The 15,970-nt window shown below is 40.7% G+C and overlaps 1 protein-coding gene across 1 annotated transcript in view; it reads left to right on the top strand.

Annotated features, from left to right (window-relative positions):
* Nucleotides 1-15,900, top strand: part of col13a1 (collagen, type XIII, alpha 1) — a 43,163-nt gene extending 27,263 nt beyond the window's left edge. The window contains exons 20-39 of the mRNA XM_068326757.1: nt 399-485; nt 577-603; nt 687-722; nt 835-891; nt 969-992; nt 1,081-1,134; nt 1,272-1,316; nt 1,407-1,541; nt 2,836-2,907; nt 3,099-3,140; nt 3,239-3,289; nt 3,452-3,478; nt 3,586-3,672; nt 4,613-4,648; nt 5,576-5,629; nt 5,761-5,814; nt 6,125-6,160; nt 9,007-9,093; nt 10,972-11,010; nt 12,766-15,900. Of these exons, the coding sequence (XP_068182858.1) occupies nt 399-485; nt 577-603; nt 687-722; nt 835-891; nt 969-992; nt 1,081-1,134; nt 1,272-1,316; nt 1,407-1,541; nt 2,836-2,907; nt 3,099-3,140; nt 3,239-3,289; nt 3,452-3,478; nt 3,586-3,672; nt 4,613-4,648; nt 5,576-5,629; nt 5,761-5,814; nt 6,125-6,160; nt 9,007-9,093; nt 10,972-11,010; nt 12,766-12,798 (1,083 nt within the window). The 3' untranslated portion in view covers nt 12,799-15,900. The remainder of the gene's footprint in view (nt 1-398; nt 486-576; nt 604-686; nt 723-834; nt 892-968; nt 993-1,080; nt 1,135-1,271; nt 1,317-1,406; nt 1,542-2,835; nt 2,908-3,098; nt 3,141-3,238; nt 3,290-3,451; nt 3,479-3,585; nt 3,673-4,612; nt 4,649-5,575; nt 5,630-5,760; nt 5,815-6,124; nt 6,161-9,006; nt 9,094-10,971; nt 11,011-12,765) is intronic.
* Nucleotides 15,901-15,970: the final 70 nt, after the last annotated feature.

Below are 15,970 nucleotides of genomic sequence, written 5' to 3'. Positions count from 1 at the left end.
AGTCTCCATCACCGGACAGATTGTGCTCACTTGTCATAGAGATAAGATATCATTTCTGCAAAGCTAACTAGGAGGAAGAAGAAAGACCAAGTTGAGAATTAGAAACCCACAATGGCTATGGAGATTAAATGTATAGTTATATATCAACAATTGTGACGTCAGAGATTAAATTTTAAAAAATCCTTTCATATACCATATTTCATTTGATTATTCCATCGGTGTTGTGAGTACAGAGATTCATTAAGACTTCTGAGGATCTGCTGGTGCCCCCTTTTTTAATTAAACATTAAATGTAAGGATTTACAACATTTAAAAAAAATCGTTATTTGTTAGCCTAACATCTTATCTGTTGAACAGTATGAGTTGTCCAGCTAAGGCTTTGCTCTCTACAACGACAGGGTGAGAAGGGTGAGCCAAGCAGTGCCACCCAGGGAATTAAAGGAGAGCCAGGCTCACAGGGACTGCCAGGTCTAATCGGACCCAAGGTAACGGGAAATAGTCACGTGATCAGTGGACACAAACATCCAGCAAACAAAAGCTTTGAAAAAATCACACAGTTTGGTATTTCTTTTACAGGGGGACAAGGGTGACCGGGGGGAGAAGGTGAGAAATCATGAAAAGAATAAAAACACAGTTCGAATGCTGGTAGTTAGAGTTTAAGTGTTGTACCTTCCTTCCACCACTAGGGGGAGGCAGGCCCTGATGGCCCATCCGGACCAAGAGTAAGTCTGGACTCCACCTGAGAACAACCTGTTGTTAATATCATCAGTAGTCGAGGAAATGTTCATTTAATGATCATTATATTTATCCTGAAATTATCTTTTCACCTTGTAGGGTCCACCAGGCCCGACAGGAGAACCAGGAAAGGCCGAAATCCAAAACAATGAAAATGTATGTCACTGTTTTTAAAATAATTTCTCAATGGAAATTCATCACAGTTGTCACAAACTGTCTGTTTGCCTTCGCAGGATATTCGCAACATACCTCTGATGGTAAATATCTTCTATTGGTTATTAAGGAATGTCTAAATACGCAACTTTTAAATGCTCTATAATGTGATGTGGTCTCTTGTCTTCGTAGGGCCCCCCTGGATTACCTGGACCTCCTGGGCCCTCAGGAATGCCTGGTCCTAAGGTAGGAGATTCTAGAATCGAAATTTGATGCTCTCGCTCTATTTCATGACACACTTGCTCACAAAGATAGGCCACAATGCCAATATGTATATTCTTGTAATATCTTTCATTTCCCGTAGTAATTTTTTTTTTCTTCAGGGTGAAGTTGGTCTCCCAGGTGCTCCAGGACTGGACGGAGACAAGGTAAAAAGCGTTCATGTAGATTAGGGCTACAAGCTGATAAATGATGAAGACAACATCATCAGGTACAACTGAGCCTTGTTGTGTTTTCAGGGACCCAGAGGGAAGCCTGGAGAGCCTGGTCCTGCAGGCCCAGCTGGTCCTGAAGGTCCCAGGGGGGAGGGTGGTGTCATGGGCTTCCCAGGACCCAAGGGCGATAAAGGAGACATGGGTCCATCTGGATCACCTGTGAGTAATGGTGTTAAATCACATCATATCATTGGCTGGGGTTCCCTGACCAAAGTCAGATTCCCTTGTATGTCGTAGTATGTTGTATGTAGGTGTGCCCCCGAAAGGCATTTGCTTTTTGTTGTCTGGTGTCCAGAGGCAACAGAAGACACTGTTCCTGTATATCCATACATTGATAGATAACTATAACCTATCAACGGAGACATTTGTGTTAACTTCTGTTCCTCTGATTGCTTGTTTCGGAGGTAGGAAGAGCAACGTTGCCTCCCTGAACACAGAATCTTTACAGCTAAGAAAAAATTGATAGACTGTCAGTGCTTTATAAATGTAGACAATCAATTTACCTTTGAAATGAAAAAAATGACAAAGAGTGAGTGAATGCCTTTTCAGCCTTCATACAATATCATCATCTGGAAGATTTCTAGACATGATATTACTGCTAAACGAATGATGTACCAGCTGCTGCACTTTTTGAGCTACCCCAAGAACTAGCAGCTAGCCACATATGAAAGAATAAAATCTTGGTTCCCTTACTAGGGCATCACCCTTCTGTATCGAGTCCGGATTCAAATACCCTGCTACCTCACTTTAGCATATTTGCGATGACAATATGAGACAATCGGAGAAACTGCAAAAAACAGAGAGACGCTCCAAAACGAGTTGAGGTTCAGGGATGAGTGGGAACTATTCCATCAGTTGAAAAAGTGTTTCATACGAAGTGTTCATTTTATGATAGGAAGGCTTTGGGTGTCACAAATAAGGGTAACTTGTCCATACCAGACTCATAGATGAAGATGTGACCATGCAAGGGTGCGATGGGAGCATATGAGATGATGGGAGCATTGGACATATTGGAAGCATAGGAGATGATAAGAGCATAGGAGATGGTGGGAGCGTATGGGGTGTTGGGAGCATAGAATATGATGGGGGGTTAGGAGGTTATGGGAGAATAGGACATGATGGGAGCATAGGAGATGATTGTAACATAGGGTGTGATGAGAGCATAGAATACGATGGGGCATGGGAGATGATGGTAGCACAGAGCATGATGGGAGGATAGAATATAAATTGACTTGGAACATTCAGACATAAAATGCATAAATATGTTTTAATTTCAAATCTAAACAATAAATCATCTGATGGAGGTAATCTGTACTGATTGGGTTTGAAACTAAGATTGGATAAAAATGAAACTCGTTTCTCTTGCTTTGATCCTAACATTAAAATCAACTCACTGGTCCCAGAATTGAAACGCTCCGCAGTTATCGTGACGTCTATCTTCCTTGTTCTGTAGGGTTTAGATGGCCCTACTGGCGAAAAGGGGGCCACAGGGGCCCCTGGCCCTATTGGATTACCCGGTGCAATGGTACGCAACGATGCCCCTCAGCCTGCATCGGTCTGGATGCAGTGTCTTAACTGGATAAGGGCAATGGAAAACTGTATTTACCCCAAAAGTTGTGAAAGAGTGCTGCTTCATTTTTAACTTCAACATTTGGACGACAAAGTAATGTGTGGTCGTTTCCTGTTCTTGTGTGTCTTTGCTTCCTGCTGATACAGGGTCCCAAAGGCGACGCCGGAGAGGGAGGAAGGTCAGAAATGGTACGGGTCACTTATTTACCGGATTGATGTTTCTATGGTGGACGAGAGCCCCACTCATGAGCGTCATTTCTGAGTTGTTTGTGTTTGTGTTTATTTAGATTTACGGTCCTCCAGGGCCCCCAGGACCTCCAGGACCAGTCGGCCCAATCGTAAGTCAAATTTGACATTTGACCCTTTAAATCTGCCCATAATTGAGAACAATTGAGGAAAAATGACATTACAGTCAAGAAATTAAAGATATTCAAACAGGTGTAGGTGGAAGCTTTGCTGTCATTTAAGTCGGTTCTTCCTCTCCTTTGTGTTCCTTCCAGGGATCTCAAGGACTTTCTGGGCCTAAGGTGAGACAGTAAATTCCACCAGTGCCTCATTTTAACCAAATCTGCTCTCATTCATTTCCATGTTATCGTAGCCTTCAGTGATAGAAAGGAGTTCTGTTTTGTCTCAGGGAGAACCAGGCATTGGCATCAGAGGAGAAAAGGGAGCGACGGGTCAGAAGGGAGACAAGGGAGACAGAGGCCATCTTGGACTTCCTGTAAGTACACCACACTTCCTGTCTGTTCTGTTGTTGAATTCTTAACATTGATTCATCAACTGATATCAGACAATTTTATTAGAGGGAAATAAATAACCCAAGTTACCTGTACTTTAATCTTATTTTAGGCGGCTGTCACTGATGGATACCTCATGTCTCAATTGTTGCCTAGTTGTCGACATAAATCTGTAAAATGTTGCATGGAAGGGCAGATTGGGTTGAAGGAGGTCAAATGTTACTCAGATGATGTTTGATCTGTTTTCATACATTTGGTTTTTATATTCTTTGTTATTAACTTAAACATTACAAAACCATTTTTTGCACATGTGGAGAAATCTACGAACACATTTCCAGTGTGTTCATCGTTTCCCGTTTGCCCCTAGGATTTGTTTTGTGCTGTGCTTTGTGGGTGTTTTCGGTGTTTGCATGTGTTTCCTGTGTTTACAACACACTTGTGTTTTAAACGTTGAAGCTAAACGCTTCTATCCGAAGGTCGTCATCATCAGTGGCTGGAGTTTTCTAACTGAAGTCAATGTGTGTAGATGAACGGGCGCGAATCTGAGTGAGAATGGTTTGTCTGGTGACCCGTCCAGGGTAAACCCTGCCTCCTGCCCCAGCTGACCTGGAAAGGACGACTGCTTATAGAATATAAACTGAGACCTTTTATGTTATTGTTGTCAAATCACCAAACCTGTCCAACAACACGTCCTTAGGCTTGAAGACATGATCCATCAGTAGACGTCACTCACTGTCACTCACTTTACCGCCACCACTTCCATCACCCATCATTTGTCATCTGTCATCTGTAAATGTTTTTGAAATCACCTGAGTCACAGCTTCACTCACCCCCCATCCCCTCCCCAACCCCACCCTCTTCCCGCCTTCCTCTCATCATCATCATCATCATCTCTGCTCTCTAACTATATACAACGCTATCCAGGGGGCTCATGGGTTAGACGGCAGACCAGGTCCAGTGGTGAGTGGTGCAAGTCCTGCTCTGGTCCCCTCACCCTCTTCCTCCTCTCTCCTCCTCCTCCTCCTCACCCTCCTCCTCCTCCAAACCCCTTGCTAGAGCTTGCTAGATGTCTGCCATGTCCGCTCGTCTCGTCCGCTTGCTTTCCTGCTTCCTGCTTGTCCTGTCTCTTCCTTCATGAAGTAGCTCTCTGGGGTTCGGACTGTTTGGCGTTGGGTTCTGAGGATGGACAGGAAGCTGCTTTTCTACCTTTATACCTTTGATTCAAGTCAGTTCTGTCTGTTTTTGTTGGGGAATTTATTTGATTAAAGACTTTTTTAATAAGCTAACAACTTTAGCAGTTTGAGATTGTGATAAAACCTCCTTTGTCTTAGCTTTAGCTTTAGGTTAATAGAGGTTATTAGTGAAACTAAAGCTGTCTGGTACTGGACACCATGACAGCATAAATCCTCAGTCCTCAAACTCGCCTCAACAGTTTCCCTCCCCATGTCGCTGTATCGGCAGCAGGCTGCAAAGGTACCATCGCGCTATAGGGAGTATCCATAAAGAGCATGCTGGGATGCCCATGCATGCTGATATGTCGTAAACTGCATCCCGATACGACGTTGTACGCACTGGATCTGCCTGGGATGCAAGGTCTTCCTCTCCAACCCTGACTGCTGCTCAGACAGAGAACTACAGCTGTTGACATTTTATTCATTTTCCCTCCTTTTTAACGGTTTTTAACGTAATTCAACAAGCCTGCTGCGTCACGAATGGAGGCGTCAGAGCAGATTGGTGGAAAACGATAACATCCAATTGGTCCGTGTCAAATTCTTGTGTGACTTCACCAGAAGGCTTGTTGATTTACTGAACTGAAGCATTTGTTGATATTTTCTCTAGCGCTGTCCTGATGCCGTCCATTGACAGGTATTTCTTCCCTCTCTAAAGGGTCTAATAGGACCAGCAGGTGTTCCAGGGCCAGCAGGACCAAAGGGAGAGAGAGTGAGTATGGTCTTAACATTCATCCCGGGTCAGCCAATCACGCCGGGCTTTATTACGCCTCATGAGTTACCACTTGCGATTGGATTGCTTCTACAATGTTAGTCAAATGCACTTTTGTCTCATCACTACAGCCTGAAAAGGGAGATGCAGGATTACCAGGACCAATCGGGCCGCAAGGCATCCCTGTAAGTCCTTTACATTATCCCTCACAACAAGGAGCTCATTGAAAGCAACACAGCAGGGAGCGCTAAAGCTAGCGTAAATATGGTGTTCTGTATATTGGATCTGGGCATTTTATGTATTAATCTGACGGATTAACAGATAATATAGCGTGTTGTTAGGTAGAGAATAGACATTAATGCATTTGTTGCATGAGGTAAAACTGGATTTGTCTGAAAGAGCTCAGCATCAGACAAAGTTTACCTCACCCACATGTTAATGAAACATACAACCAACTATTCATATCACTAACGTTACATCTCGTACATTTTGCAGGGTATAGCAGGACCACAAGGACTCAAAGGGAACCGGGTAAGACGACATTTATGTGTTGTATAGAAATCAGAACAAAGGAAATGATTCTGGCTACACTTTAAATTTCATGTGAATCCACACAAAACAGATCACTTCTTTACTATTTGAATCAGACAGAGCTTCTTCATGAGGTGAATAATCACTTGAGGAGACGTGTGATGACTCCTCAAGGAGGAGACAATCTCTCAACAGTATCTGTTAATCATGAGGATTCTCTCTCTGATATCAGGCATGAAAAGAAAACCAAATAGAACAGAGAAGATGGCTTTGACCGGACTCCCCTAATAGGAGTCTTTGTTTTATTTTGGTTTTCTTTTTGAAATATTACTCAGAATAAATTCCACAATTCTTTATCATATTCTAAAATCAAGTTTTGTCTTTTATTTACTAGTAAACTTAACAGTGCAGACGTCGTTCTGTGGGTTCAAGTTGGATTTGAGTTGGATATCAGTCTTATGTCTGTGTGTTTTAAAATATCTAATCAATGCTTTTATATTAAAAAAAAAAATAGCACACATGGAAAAAGAAGAGTAAGATTGTATGTTCATTTATCCATTTTCACTTCCGTACTTCAGTTCTGTACTTAACATACAAACATGAGATTGATGTCCATCTTTATATACTTGGTAAAATCAGGAAAATCATGGTCATGTAAATTCTGAATGTTTAGAATATGTATTAGTTGTTTCATCTCCAGGTCACATCGATCAGAGAATCTCTTTGTCTACATACCTTTCCTCTGAGAATGATCTGTTTCCTTCCCATTAACCTGTGACTCTCTTAATATTTCCACTCCCATCTTTTTTTCAGTTTTCACATTTCATAAGCTCTCTCAGCACGTTCAACTGGCCTTAAAGTCAGCAATTTAGTAAAGTTATCAATGCCTTCAATTTGCGGCTGCAACGCGCCGCGGTAATCCTGACTTTCCAGTTGAAAGTGTTGAAGATGAAGCTATGGGATCGTGTTGGTGTTTTCACTCTTTGTCCTGTCTTCCTTTGTTTCCGCAGGTCTTCCTATCCCCTTTCACTTCCCTCCACCTTGCTCTGCGGCCCGTGGCTCTTTTTTTTATTAATTTTTTTTATTGCCGGGGTTGCCCTCTCTCCCTCTCACAAACCTTGGCCTCCTGCTCCTCCTCCTCCTCCTCCTCCTCCTGCATTCTAATGTAGTCCTGGGTTAATCTTCCTCCTCTTACACCTCCTTGTTACTTCTCCTACTCCTATTTAACAGCGCCTCCTCCTTGCAAGCATTCATATTCCCTCCAACCCTTGACCCCCGTGACTCGATTTTGGCAAGCAGTGCTCTCCCTCGGCTGTCAGAACGTACGCTACGCTACGCTAAGGTCCTAGCTACATTTTTGCATGTTTTTGAGCTAATCTTTTTTTTTTTTTTTAATTTGCTAAGATTAAGTGAGCTTCCACAAAACCTTAAACATTCAGGTAATTAATGAATCTTAGTTATTGTTGGCTTCATGTGATGCAACAGGTAGACTATCTAAAGAAGCTAAAGTGACTGCAGCTCGTAAGTTTGTCCAACAGTTAACATTCAGCCAAAGACATTTAAGAATCAAGAATCATTTTCATTGTCATTGTTAAATCTAGCAACGAAATTGGGTAGTCCCATTCAGTGCAGATACATTAAAAAGAACAGATACGAAACAGACATAAAGTAAGTAGATAAAAAAATAGATTAGAAAAAGACAAGAACACAAAGAAAGCAGGACAAAAGGGCAGAATGACATCTATCAAACATTCACATTTAAGACAATCAAACCTGACGATGATCTATTATACCACTAGACTGTGCTGTAGTAGGTCATGCTGAGGCAACACTGGGAGAACACTGTAGTCAGGCAACCTATTATTCTCATCACATTATAATCTCTATACATAATATTCCAAGTTCCTCACCGGATCCTTCGCAGCCTTCGTGGTGAGCAGGTGTTCTGTTAAAATGTCATCCAATAATGTAATCGGAACACATATAGGACAGTGTCCAATCCTCCAGTTTAGGTTAGTTAAGAAGCTACAGAACCAGACCTCTCTTCCTCATCAGAACTCAATGCCTACATTACCCACAATGCAACTGCTGGCACACAGCAGTACATCCCTCATCTTCTAGCCTCGAGGAAATATGAGAAGCAGCTACAGATGTTTGGTACACTCCTTTCTGTTACTTTAATTTATGGACTTTAAAAACTAAACTTCAACTTTAAAAACATAAAAATTGAGGTCCTACAAACATTCAGTTCTTTCATGTTTAAAGGTAAAAAAAAATGAGTACAAAAAGAAAACTCAATATTTAAGGACCAAACAAAGTTTAGATTTAAATATTATCTTAAATTTTACAGTAAATTCAAAATTCCAAAAATGTTTACCTTTTGGTGAAATACGAGGAACTTACGTTCGGTAAAACGTTTACGCGTTCATTTTATGCCATAAATTTATTAAAAAAAGGTCTTAGTTATGAATGTTAAATTGACATTTCATTAAATTAATTTTAATCAAAACTATAAAGGCTTCACCAATCCTCAAATCGACAGTACAGGTCCATCGAGCGACCCTGAAATTCGAAGCCGGAAACCTGCTCACCAACAGCCCCGGCTTGAAGCTGTCCCTCCTAACTCCCTCTACTTACCTTCCTTTTCCACTAGTGGTGACATCATCATTTTGTTTTCTGAAAAAACGCGAAAAGGCACACCATACACGTCGACTTAAAATAACTTTAGTATTTCCTGCAACACCTGACGAATGAAACTTGCAAACAACAAACATTTGCTTCATGTGTGGCTTTAATGAGGAGGACTAAAGTTTGTCTTTTTTTTTTTAATACGCTGTTGTTTGCAGGGAGAGAGGGGAAAGAAAGGCAACAGGGGGGCCAAAGGGGATAAGGGAGACCAAGGAGCACCTGGATTAGATGCCCCCTGTCCATTGGTATGTCAGTAGTCGGATCTGTGACCAAGAGGCAAAGGGAAGGAGTGCTATCCTGAATGCAACATGATCCCATGGAGCTTCAGTCTCTCTGAAGCGTTGTATTCAGAAGTCAGCTTCCTTTTGGCTCTGGTGTTCAGTGGTTCTAATCAACCTCAGAAAGGGTTTGGTCCAAGAGTCCAACGTCATGAGACGGTACATGAGTGAACTGAATAGACTTAAAATTTAATAGACTATGGAGAGACGTCACAAAAGATGTCGTAGGATCAGGAGGAAAATCAGTTCACCAGGTTTTGGACCACAGACCATAACTCTACCCTGAGGACTCTCTTCTTCCAATGGGATGGACAGGAACCAGGCAGTAATTGCTGGAGACTATCAACAGAGACCAAAGTTCCCAGTCTTGACTTCCTACCCCCATTCTGCAGCTCTGTAAACCCTTTTGTTCATGTCAAGGCCAGAGATGCTCAAACTAGACTTCAGAACCAGGGTCGAAAAGATCATGTTGTCAGGCTAGTACAACATGATGGCCATTCCTTGTGCCTCATGGCTAACAGCACTCTTCAACCAAGTTTGTTGAGATCCAAAAATCCCCGCCCCCAGTGAGCCCGGTTCCTGTTGGTCCCAGGTGGCTTGCATGTTCAGGAATCCGTCCAGTCATCCAACGGACAGAAGAGGAAACACCTCCTGCCTTCGAGCAGCGGTGGAGAAACACTCCGCTGCTACACATGAGCTTCCCAAACTGGTTTTTAAATGGTTGATTTCACAAACAGGGTTTCCGAGGATTTAAAGGGGAGAAGGGGGAACCGGGCTTGCCAGGCCTGGATGGGCTGGATGCCCCTTGTGCTGTGGTATGGTGCTCGTTCTTTCCCTTCTTGTGTTTCCCAGCATGCCTCTAATTGTCCCTAACCACATCTAAGACGGTCAGATGTTGCACAGTAAATTGGCGGAAGCATGCATGAGTTCATGTCTGTAGATGTCGGTGTAGAAGATGTTGTTGAATGCAGTGAAGACTGCCCAGACAAAGAGACACAAGATCCACATGGAGGTCAAACGCCTTGGGGCAGGACCCCAAAGTCTGCCTGCACCTGAAGGACGAGGACAGCTGTGTTCATACCTAGACCAGGGAAGACTGACCGATAGGACTGAGTTTCAAGGACTTGTACCACTAGGTTAGGTTATCTGGAAAAGCCTGGCCATTCAGAACCAAAGAAGCTTCCTGGATGAGAAGAAAACTGTCTTCAAAGCTTTTCCCACAAGTCAACACAGAGATGTGTGCATGAATTTAGTTCTACTGATGGTAATCGATTGGTTTAGTTGGGTTTTTAATGGACTTTGCTTTCCGTACTGCATAATCTCTTGTATGGAGCACCTTTATTTTCCATCATCAAGACATCGCAATACCACTGGTGGTGACAGGAAATAGGAAATAGATAAATTTGCTTGGTTCAAAGCAACCAGGGTCCTGGAATGAGCATGAAACGCATCACCGCAGCACGGTTTGTCAGGCTACGCGTTTTTGGTTTCTGCTTTTCTTTCCACTGTTTTCCGTCTGCTTTTTTTTGGGAAATAGAGTTAAAATTAGGAACACGGCATTCGTGCTCACGCGTCGTGGGAATGTCTGAGAACGTCGATGGTTTGTCTTTTTTTTTTTTTAGAAAGCTTCTCCTAATCTGCTCATTGGGCCGACATGCATCATGTGATTCACAGTCAGTCGTTCGTTTGTCTGTAAAATTAAAGTTTAGATCTGCGTTTTTCAGAAGCACCATGAGATAACTTGTGATTAATTGATTAAATGCTCTTGTTTGCCTCGTACACCTGCATGATCGGCGTTCATCTCTGCAGCTTCGGCTTTATTAACGCCACACTTTCTTTCTGCAGGGAGACGACGGCTTACCTGTGCCGGGATGTTGGAATAAAGTAAGTCACGCAGTTTTAACCCCGCGTCGTTCTCTCATTCTAACTTCACCATGAGCATCGTTTGAACTCACACGTCATGTTCTGTTTTGTCGTTGCAGTGACAGTAACTTTGGAATGGCTTGTGTGATTGTATATAGGATATTTATTTTTTTACTTTCACCCATTCTGTTATACATGGAAAAAAAAAAAATCCTAAAAAAAAAAAAAAGACAAAATGTTGTACAGATTGTTTATTTTAATACATATGACAATGTATGTATTGGATTTTTATATCTTTTACGTTATTTTAATATGACACGATCAGTAAAAAAAAATTATAATGTGGCTACATATGCATGATATTTGTGCATAATGTGAAATGGATAATGCTCATTAACTTATTGTATTACGTCGTTCTTTTGTAATCGACCATGCTGCACTGAGTTGTGAGCTGGAAAGTGTTGTGTTTGCATTTTTTGAAAAGTCTTCGTTGAGTCCTCCTCTGTGGGATAGAGTGCTGGAAACAAATTTATTACACTAATGAGTCAAAGCAACAGGAAGCTGTTTATAATTATGCACTTTGACTCCGGAGAAGAGTCAATGTCTGATCTTTACCAACCAGAAACAGAACATTATTGGTGATGTTGGTCTTTTTATCCCAAAATAAATCTGCTAGCAGGTTAGCAGATTGACGTTAAATTCACTGTACCACCCACAGAACGAAGAATCAAGTATTCCAGACAATCATATCAGTCCCAACCCAACACTGGCGTCCAAGAGGAGGGTGTCAACAAAGACCTCTTAACCATTTGAAGCTAAAAAAATAAATAAATTCAGGCCTGAAAAATCCTGAAAATGTTTAGTTGTACAGCAGGAAAGCGACAGCTGCTCATGTATCGCTTCAATTCTTTGTAAATAGTTTTGCCAAAATTTTATGGGCGGCCTTTTTTCTGCTTTACGGCTGCCGGATTTATTAACTGCAGTGTTTGTAGATTGTTTGTCCAGTCTTCTAATCCGTAAACAACCCATATTGTTGGATGGAAACATTGCTGCTCACCCTTAAGGCATGACGCCGCCTTGTCTCATCCGTTTATGAAGAAAGCTGTAACCTGCTTGGACAATGGAGAAGAACTGTAGGACAATTCATCCCCAGTCCTTCATGGAGAAGCTTTGCTTAAGCTAACCTCATTAACTCGACCAGGTGACTCAGTGTTGGAAGAAATGGTCGGACCGGCCGGAGCGGAGCGGAGCTCGGTCCATTTAATGCTGCTCTTTGACGAAGCTTCGTTTTGTGTTTGCTCTGCTTGGATTTGATGTTGCTCTGAGAGATTCTTGTTGTATCTTTGTCAGCAATAAAGCATTCATTGTGTCCTGTTTGTGCACCTGTTACCTCACAATAACTCACGTCTAACTGACCGTCATTGTTCTTACGGATCCTAAATGTTGTCCACATGTGTCCTGAAGTGTTTCAAGTGTTTCAAGGTGACAATCATGATTATTAAACATACATTTCTGATGATTTTTGCTTCTGTTTTGAGGTGACTAAAGTTCTACTAAAGTTATCAGAGTTGTTGTTTAATCGTTCTCTTTCTTTGTAGATGAATTGTGCGAAACTAACGAACCGACCACAAAAAAATTGGTGCACCCTAACCGTATCCCCATTTCAAACAAACAGATAATTACTGATAATGATAATTATTACCCTTTTATGCATCCCCTATTTGCCTTGCTTACATATCTGAAGTGCTTAAAGTCTATTCACACCTATGTCCAAAGGGTCAACATCCTTTCCAACTGGCTAAGAAGTAGGGCTACCAGAGACGGACTCCACGAGGCCACAGAGAGGAAACTTGAAGACCTTTTGGAGATATCTTTGAGGTTTTTTTTTTTAATCCAAACCTGGAGTTGGCATCTCAACCGTTGTCCAGGAGGCTGGACTCGGTGCCAGTATTGGTAGAAACTCAATCAGACTGGAGAGTAGAGACGTTTCACCATCCTTTAGTTAGTCATTGATGGACAGACGCCGTCGCCACTACGGGGAGATACCCTACCTACCGACGTGTTTCTTTGACTGCATCCACATTTAACTCCTAGCCAGAGCGAGGCATGGACACTTTAACACCAGCTATTTGCTGTGTTTGATGTGATGTCGATCCTGTAACTGTGATAAAGAATTCAGAGCAGCTCACAGAGCAGATCGATGCCATGTGTTTCCACGAAAAACCAAAAAACAAGCATCCTCTTGATGATTCCTTCTTGATGTTACCTGACTGCCTTTTCAGAAGAAAAAAAAAAACCCTTTACCTGCAGCTATGATGTTTTTCTTTGAACGATTGCGCTGTATAGGAAATACCAGCATCAGACTTCACGCCTGGTCACATATAATATTCTTTATTTTTATTTTATTCTTTTTTGTATTGAGGTATTGAGGAGGACACGATGATTCAGTGCTGTACCTGTAAGTATTGTACAATAGAAGAAAAAGGGATTTTATGTATAAAAGTACTCATTCTTTGTAAATAGATTGCATTATTGATACTTTGTTTTACATAAAAAGTAAGCATCAAAATACTCTAAGGGCATATGCTAATTATGTACAGATGGTTGACATTTATTTATGTATTTTGGCCTGTTTACCAAACGTTTTTACTCTTATTCTCATTTTGCATTCTCTATAAATTGTATGCAGATATGGATTTTTTTTATTTTATTTGACCCAATAGGTTAAAATATCTGCAGAAAAAAAGTTTTAATTCGACTGAAAAATTATTTTTTAAATAATCTCAAAATTACAGTTTTTTAGGCGACATGCTAATGATCTAAAAATTGCCCTTTGGTTTGTTTCACAAATCCTTCCTGTTTCATTGAAAATCAAATGTACAGAATCATTCCTGATGCCGTTTTGACAGCTGCCTTCTAAACAGACTTGGGTCAAGATGGTATTTGATTTTTTATTTATTTGTTTTCCAGTTTTTGACTTTAGTAGTGTGAAGAAAAAAAAGTTTTATAGTTCAAGCAAACTTTTCTTTAGTGGGTGAGATGTATCTTTTATATTTAAATTTACCGCAAAAGTTGCATGTTTCGATGAAAGTAACCTAAAAATGACATCGTTTAATTATTTATTGCAACGTTCTAATCGGTTTTATTTCGCTAAAGAAATGTACGGTGGCTGAGAGAGTTCAGAAAGCACTGTGTCAGAACATTATTACCTTCACGTGTGCGTTTGTTTGCTCCTTCAAATCACATTCATGAAATCCTTTTGTTAATCTCATTCAAGTTAATTTAAGCAGCAGACAGAGAATGATTCGTCTGCTTTAAATTTCATATTTAAATGTTGCACATATATCATTCATTTGCTTTATTTACTTGGTTTGCCATCTTTAAGTTGTACTCTTTGTGTAACGCAATGCAAATTCAGCAGGTTCACAGTTTTTTTTAGACATGCGTTTATAATTTTTAAGGTATAAATCATTTGTTTCCAGCTGTGGATTCATCCTGAAATTAAAATCCACATAAATCCAAATCTGAGTCATTTTACATGAAGAGTACACACTTTGTTTGCATAGATTTTGGTTTAAATTGTGTGCCTGTGTTTTTTTTTGTTTTTTTTTAAAGACTCCTCAATAATTTAACTTCTCCTCACAGCTTTTTCAGATGAACCGTAAAACATTCAGGTGTGTAAACATATGAGAAGTTCTTGGAATTAGATTGCAAGAAAGGATTTTATTCATCGCATCGCTGACGTTTCTGGTGCTTCACCATATTAACGCGGACTCGGCATTTTGTTAAATACCGGGTAAAGATTTGGGGGATCTTGTTTTATGAAACATTCTTGGTACACTCTTTCTACAGCTCTGACATCATGGATTTCATTCACCGCTGGACGAGACCGTTTGGGATCTTAGGGGTTCTTTGGACCTGGAAATTTACAGGCTGTTTTTTTGCTCTCTTTTCTTTTGTGTTTCTTTGTTTGATTTTTACATTTAATACAAATCCCCATCTTATGGTGAAGCCCCAGAAACATTCTGTGGACTCAGAACCTTCATCTGTCTCTCTATCATTATGGAGGTTTTTCTTCTACCACTGAGTTTTCATTAGTCCCCCTGAGGCCAGACTGTTTGCAGTCCTCCCTCCCTTAGAAATAGAAATATTTCATCATCGACAGAATGAAGGTGCATCACACAGGTGACCGCAGACAGCACACCTGTGCACACATGAAGATTCACAGCCATCTTCTTTGTTTCTTTGACCCTCCTCCAATCGAATGCTTTGCTTTTTACATGTACAGCAGCAGTTGCACATCTTGCATTTCAAACAGAAGATGAGGATTCAGAAGAAAAAATGTTCATAAAATAAGTTAACCTATTATATTTTTTAAACACACATAGAGATACAGATGCATAATGTGTTTTGGTTTGAAACTCTGTACAGATTAGAATATCTGAGAATGGATAAAGGGCATTATTCAGAATTTGCATGTTATTATTGAGCTTGTATGAAGCACTATTTACACTTGTTTTCATCTTTTTGTCCTATATTGGTGATGGAACATTAGATATACTGTATATTTGATATTTTTCTGCACATTCAAAAAACATCTGACAGCTGAGTGACCTTTGTGCAGCTTTTTGTGCTACAACATTGAATAGAGATGTATAAGCTTTATTTTCCAAGATTCAATGTGACTTCCAACCACAGGCGAAGGTATTCAGCTCACGCTGAGTACCTGGTGGCTGTGTCAGAACTGAATGTTTATAAGGCTAAGAATGATTTTTGCTTTTTTTTTTCTCGAAAGAGCTTTATTTTTACTTTTTATAATCCAAACTATGGCAGCTGTCGTCACTGATTGCCAAACAGATTCATTGTTCAGCATGAATCAAATTTGAATTTGCCATTAACTCAGAATAAAGAACCCCATTTTAAATGGAGCCAGTCTTATTTTTGTGTTCATGTGCATGCTTGTATTTATTTTATATCCGGT

The sequence above is a fragment of the Antennarius striatus genome, chromosome 11, assembly GCF_040054535.1.
Source record: "Antennarius striatus isolate MH-2024 chromosome 11, ASM4005453v1, whole genome shotgun sequence".
In the NCBI taxonomy this organism is placed as follows: domain Eukaryota; kingdom Metazoa; phylum Chordata; class Actinopteri; order Lophiiformes; family Antennariidae; genus Antennarius; species Antennarius striatus.
The sequence above is the reverse complement of the archived record's forward strand: the minus strand, read 5'-3'. Positions and strand labels throughout refer to the sequence as shown.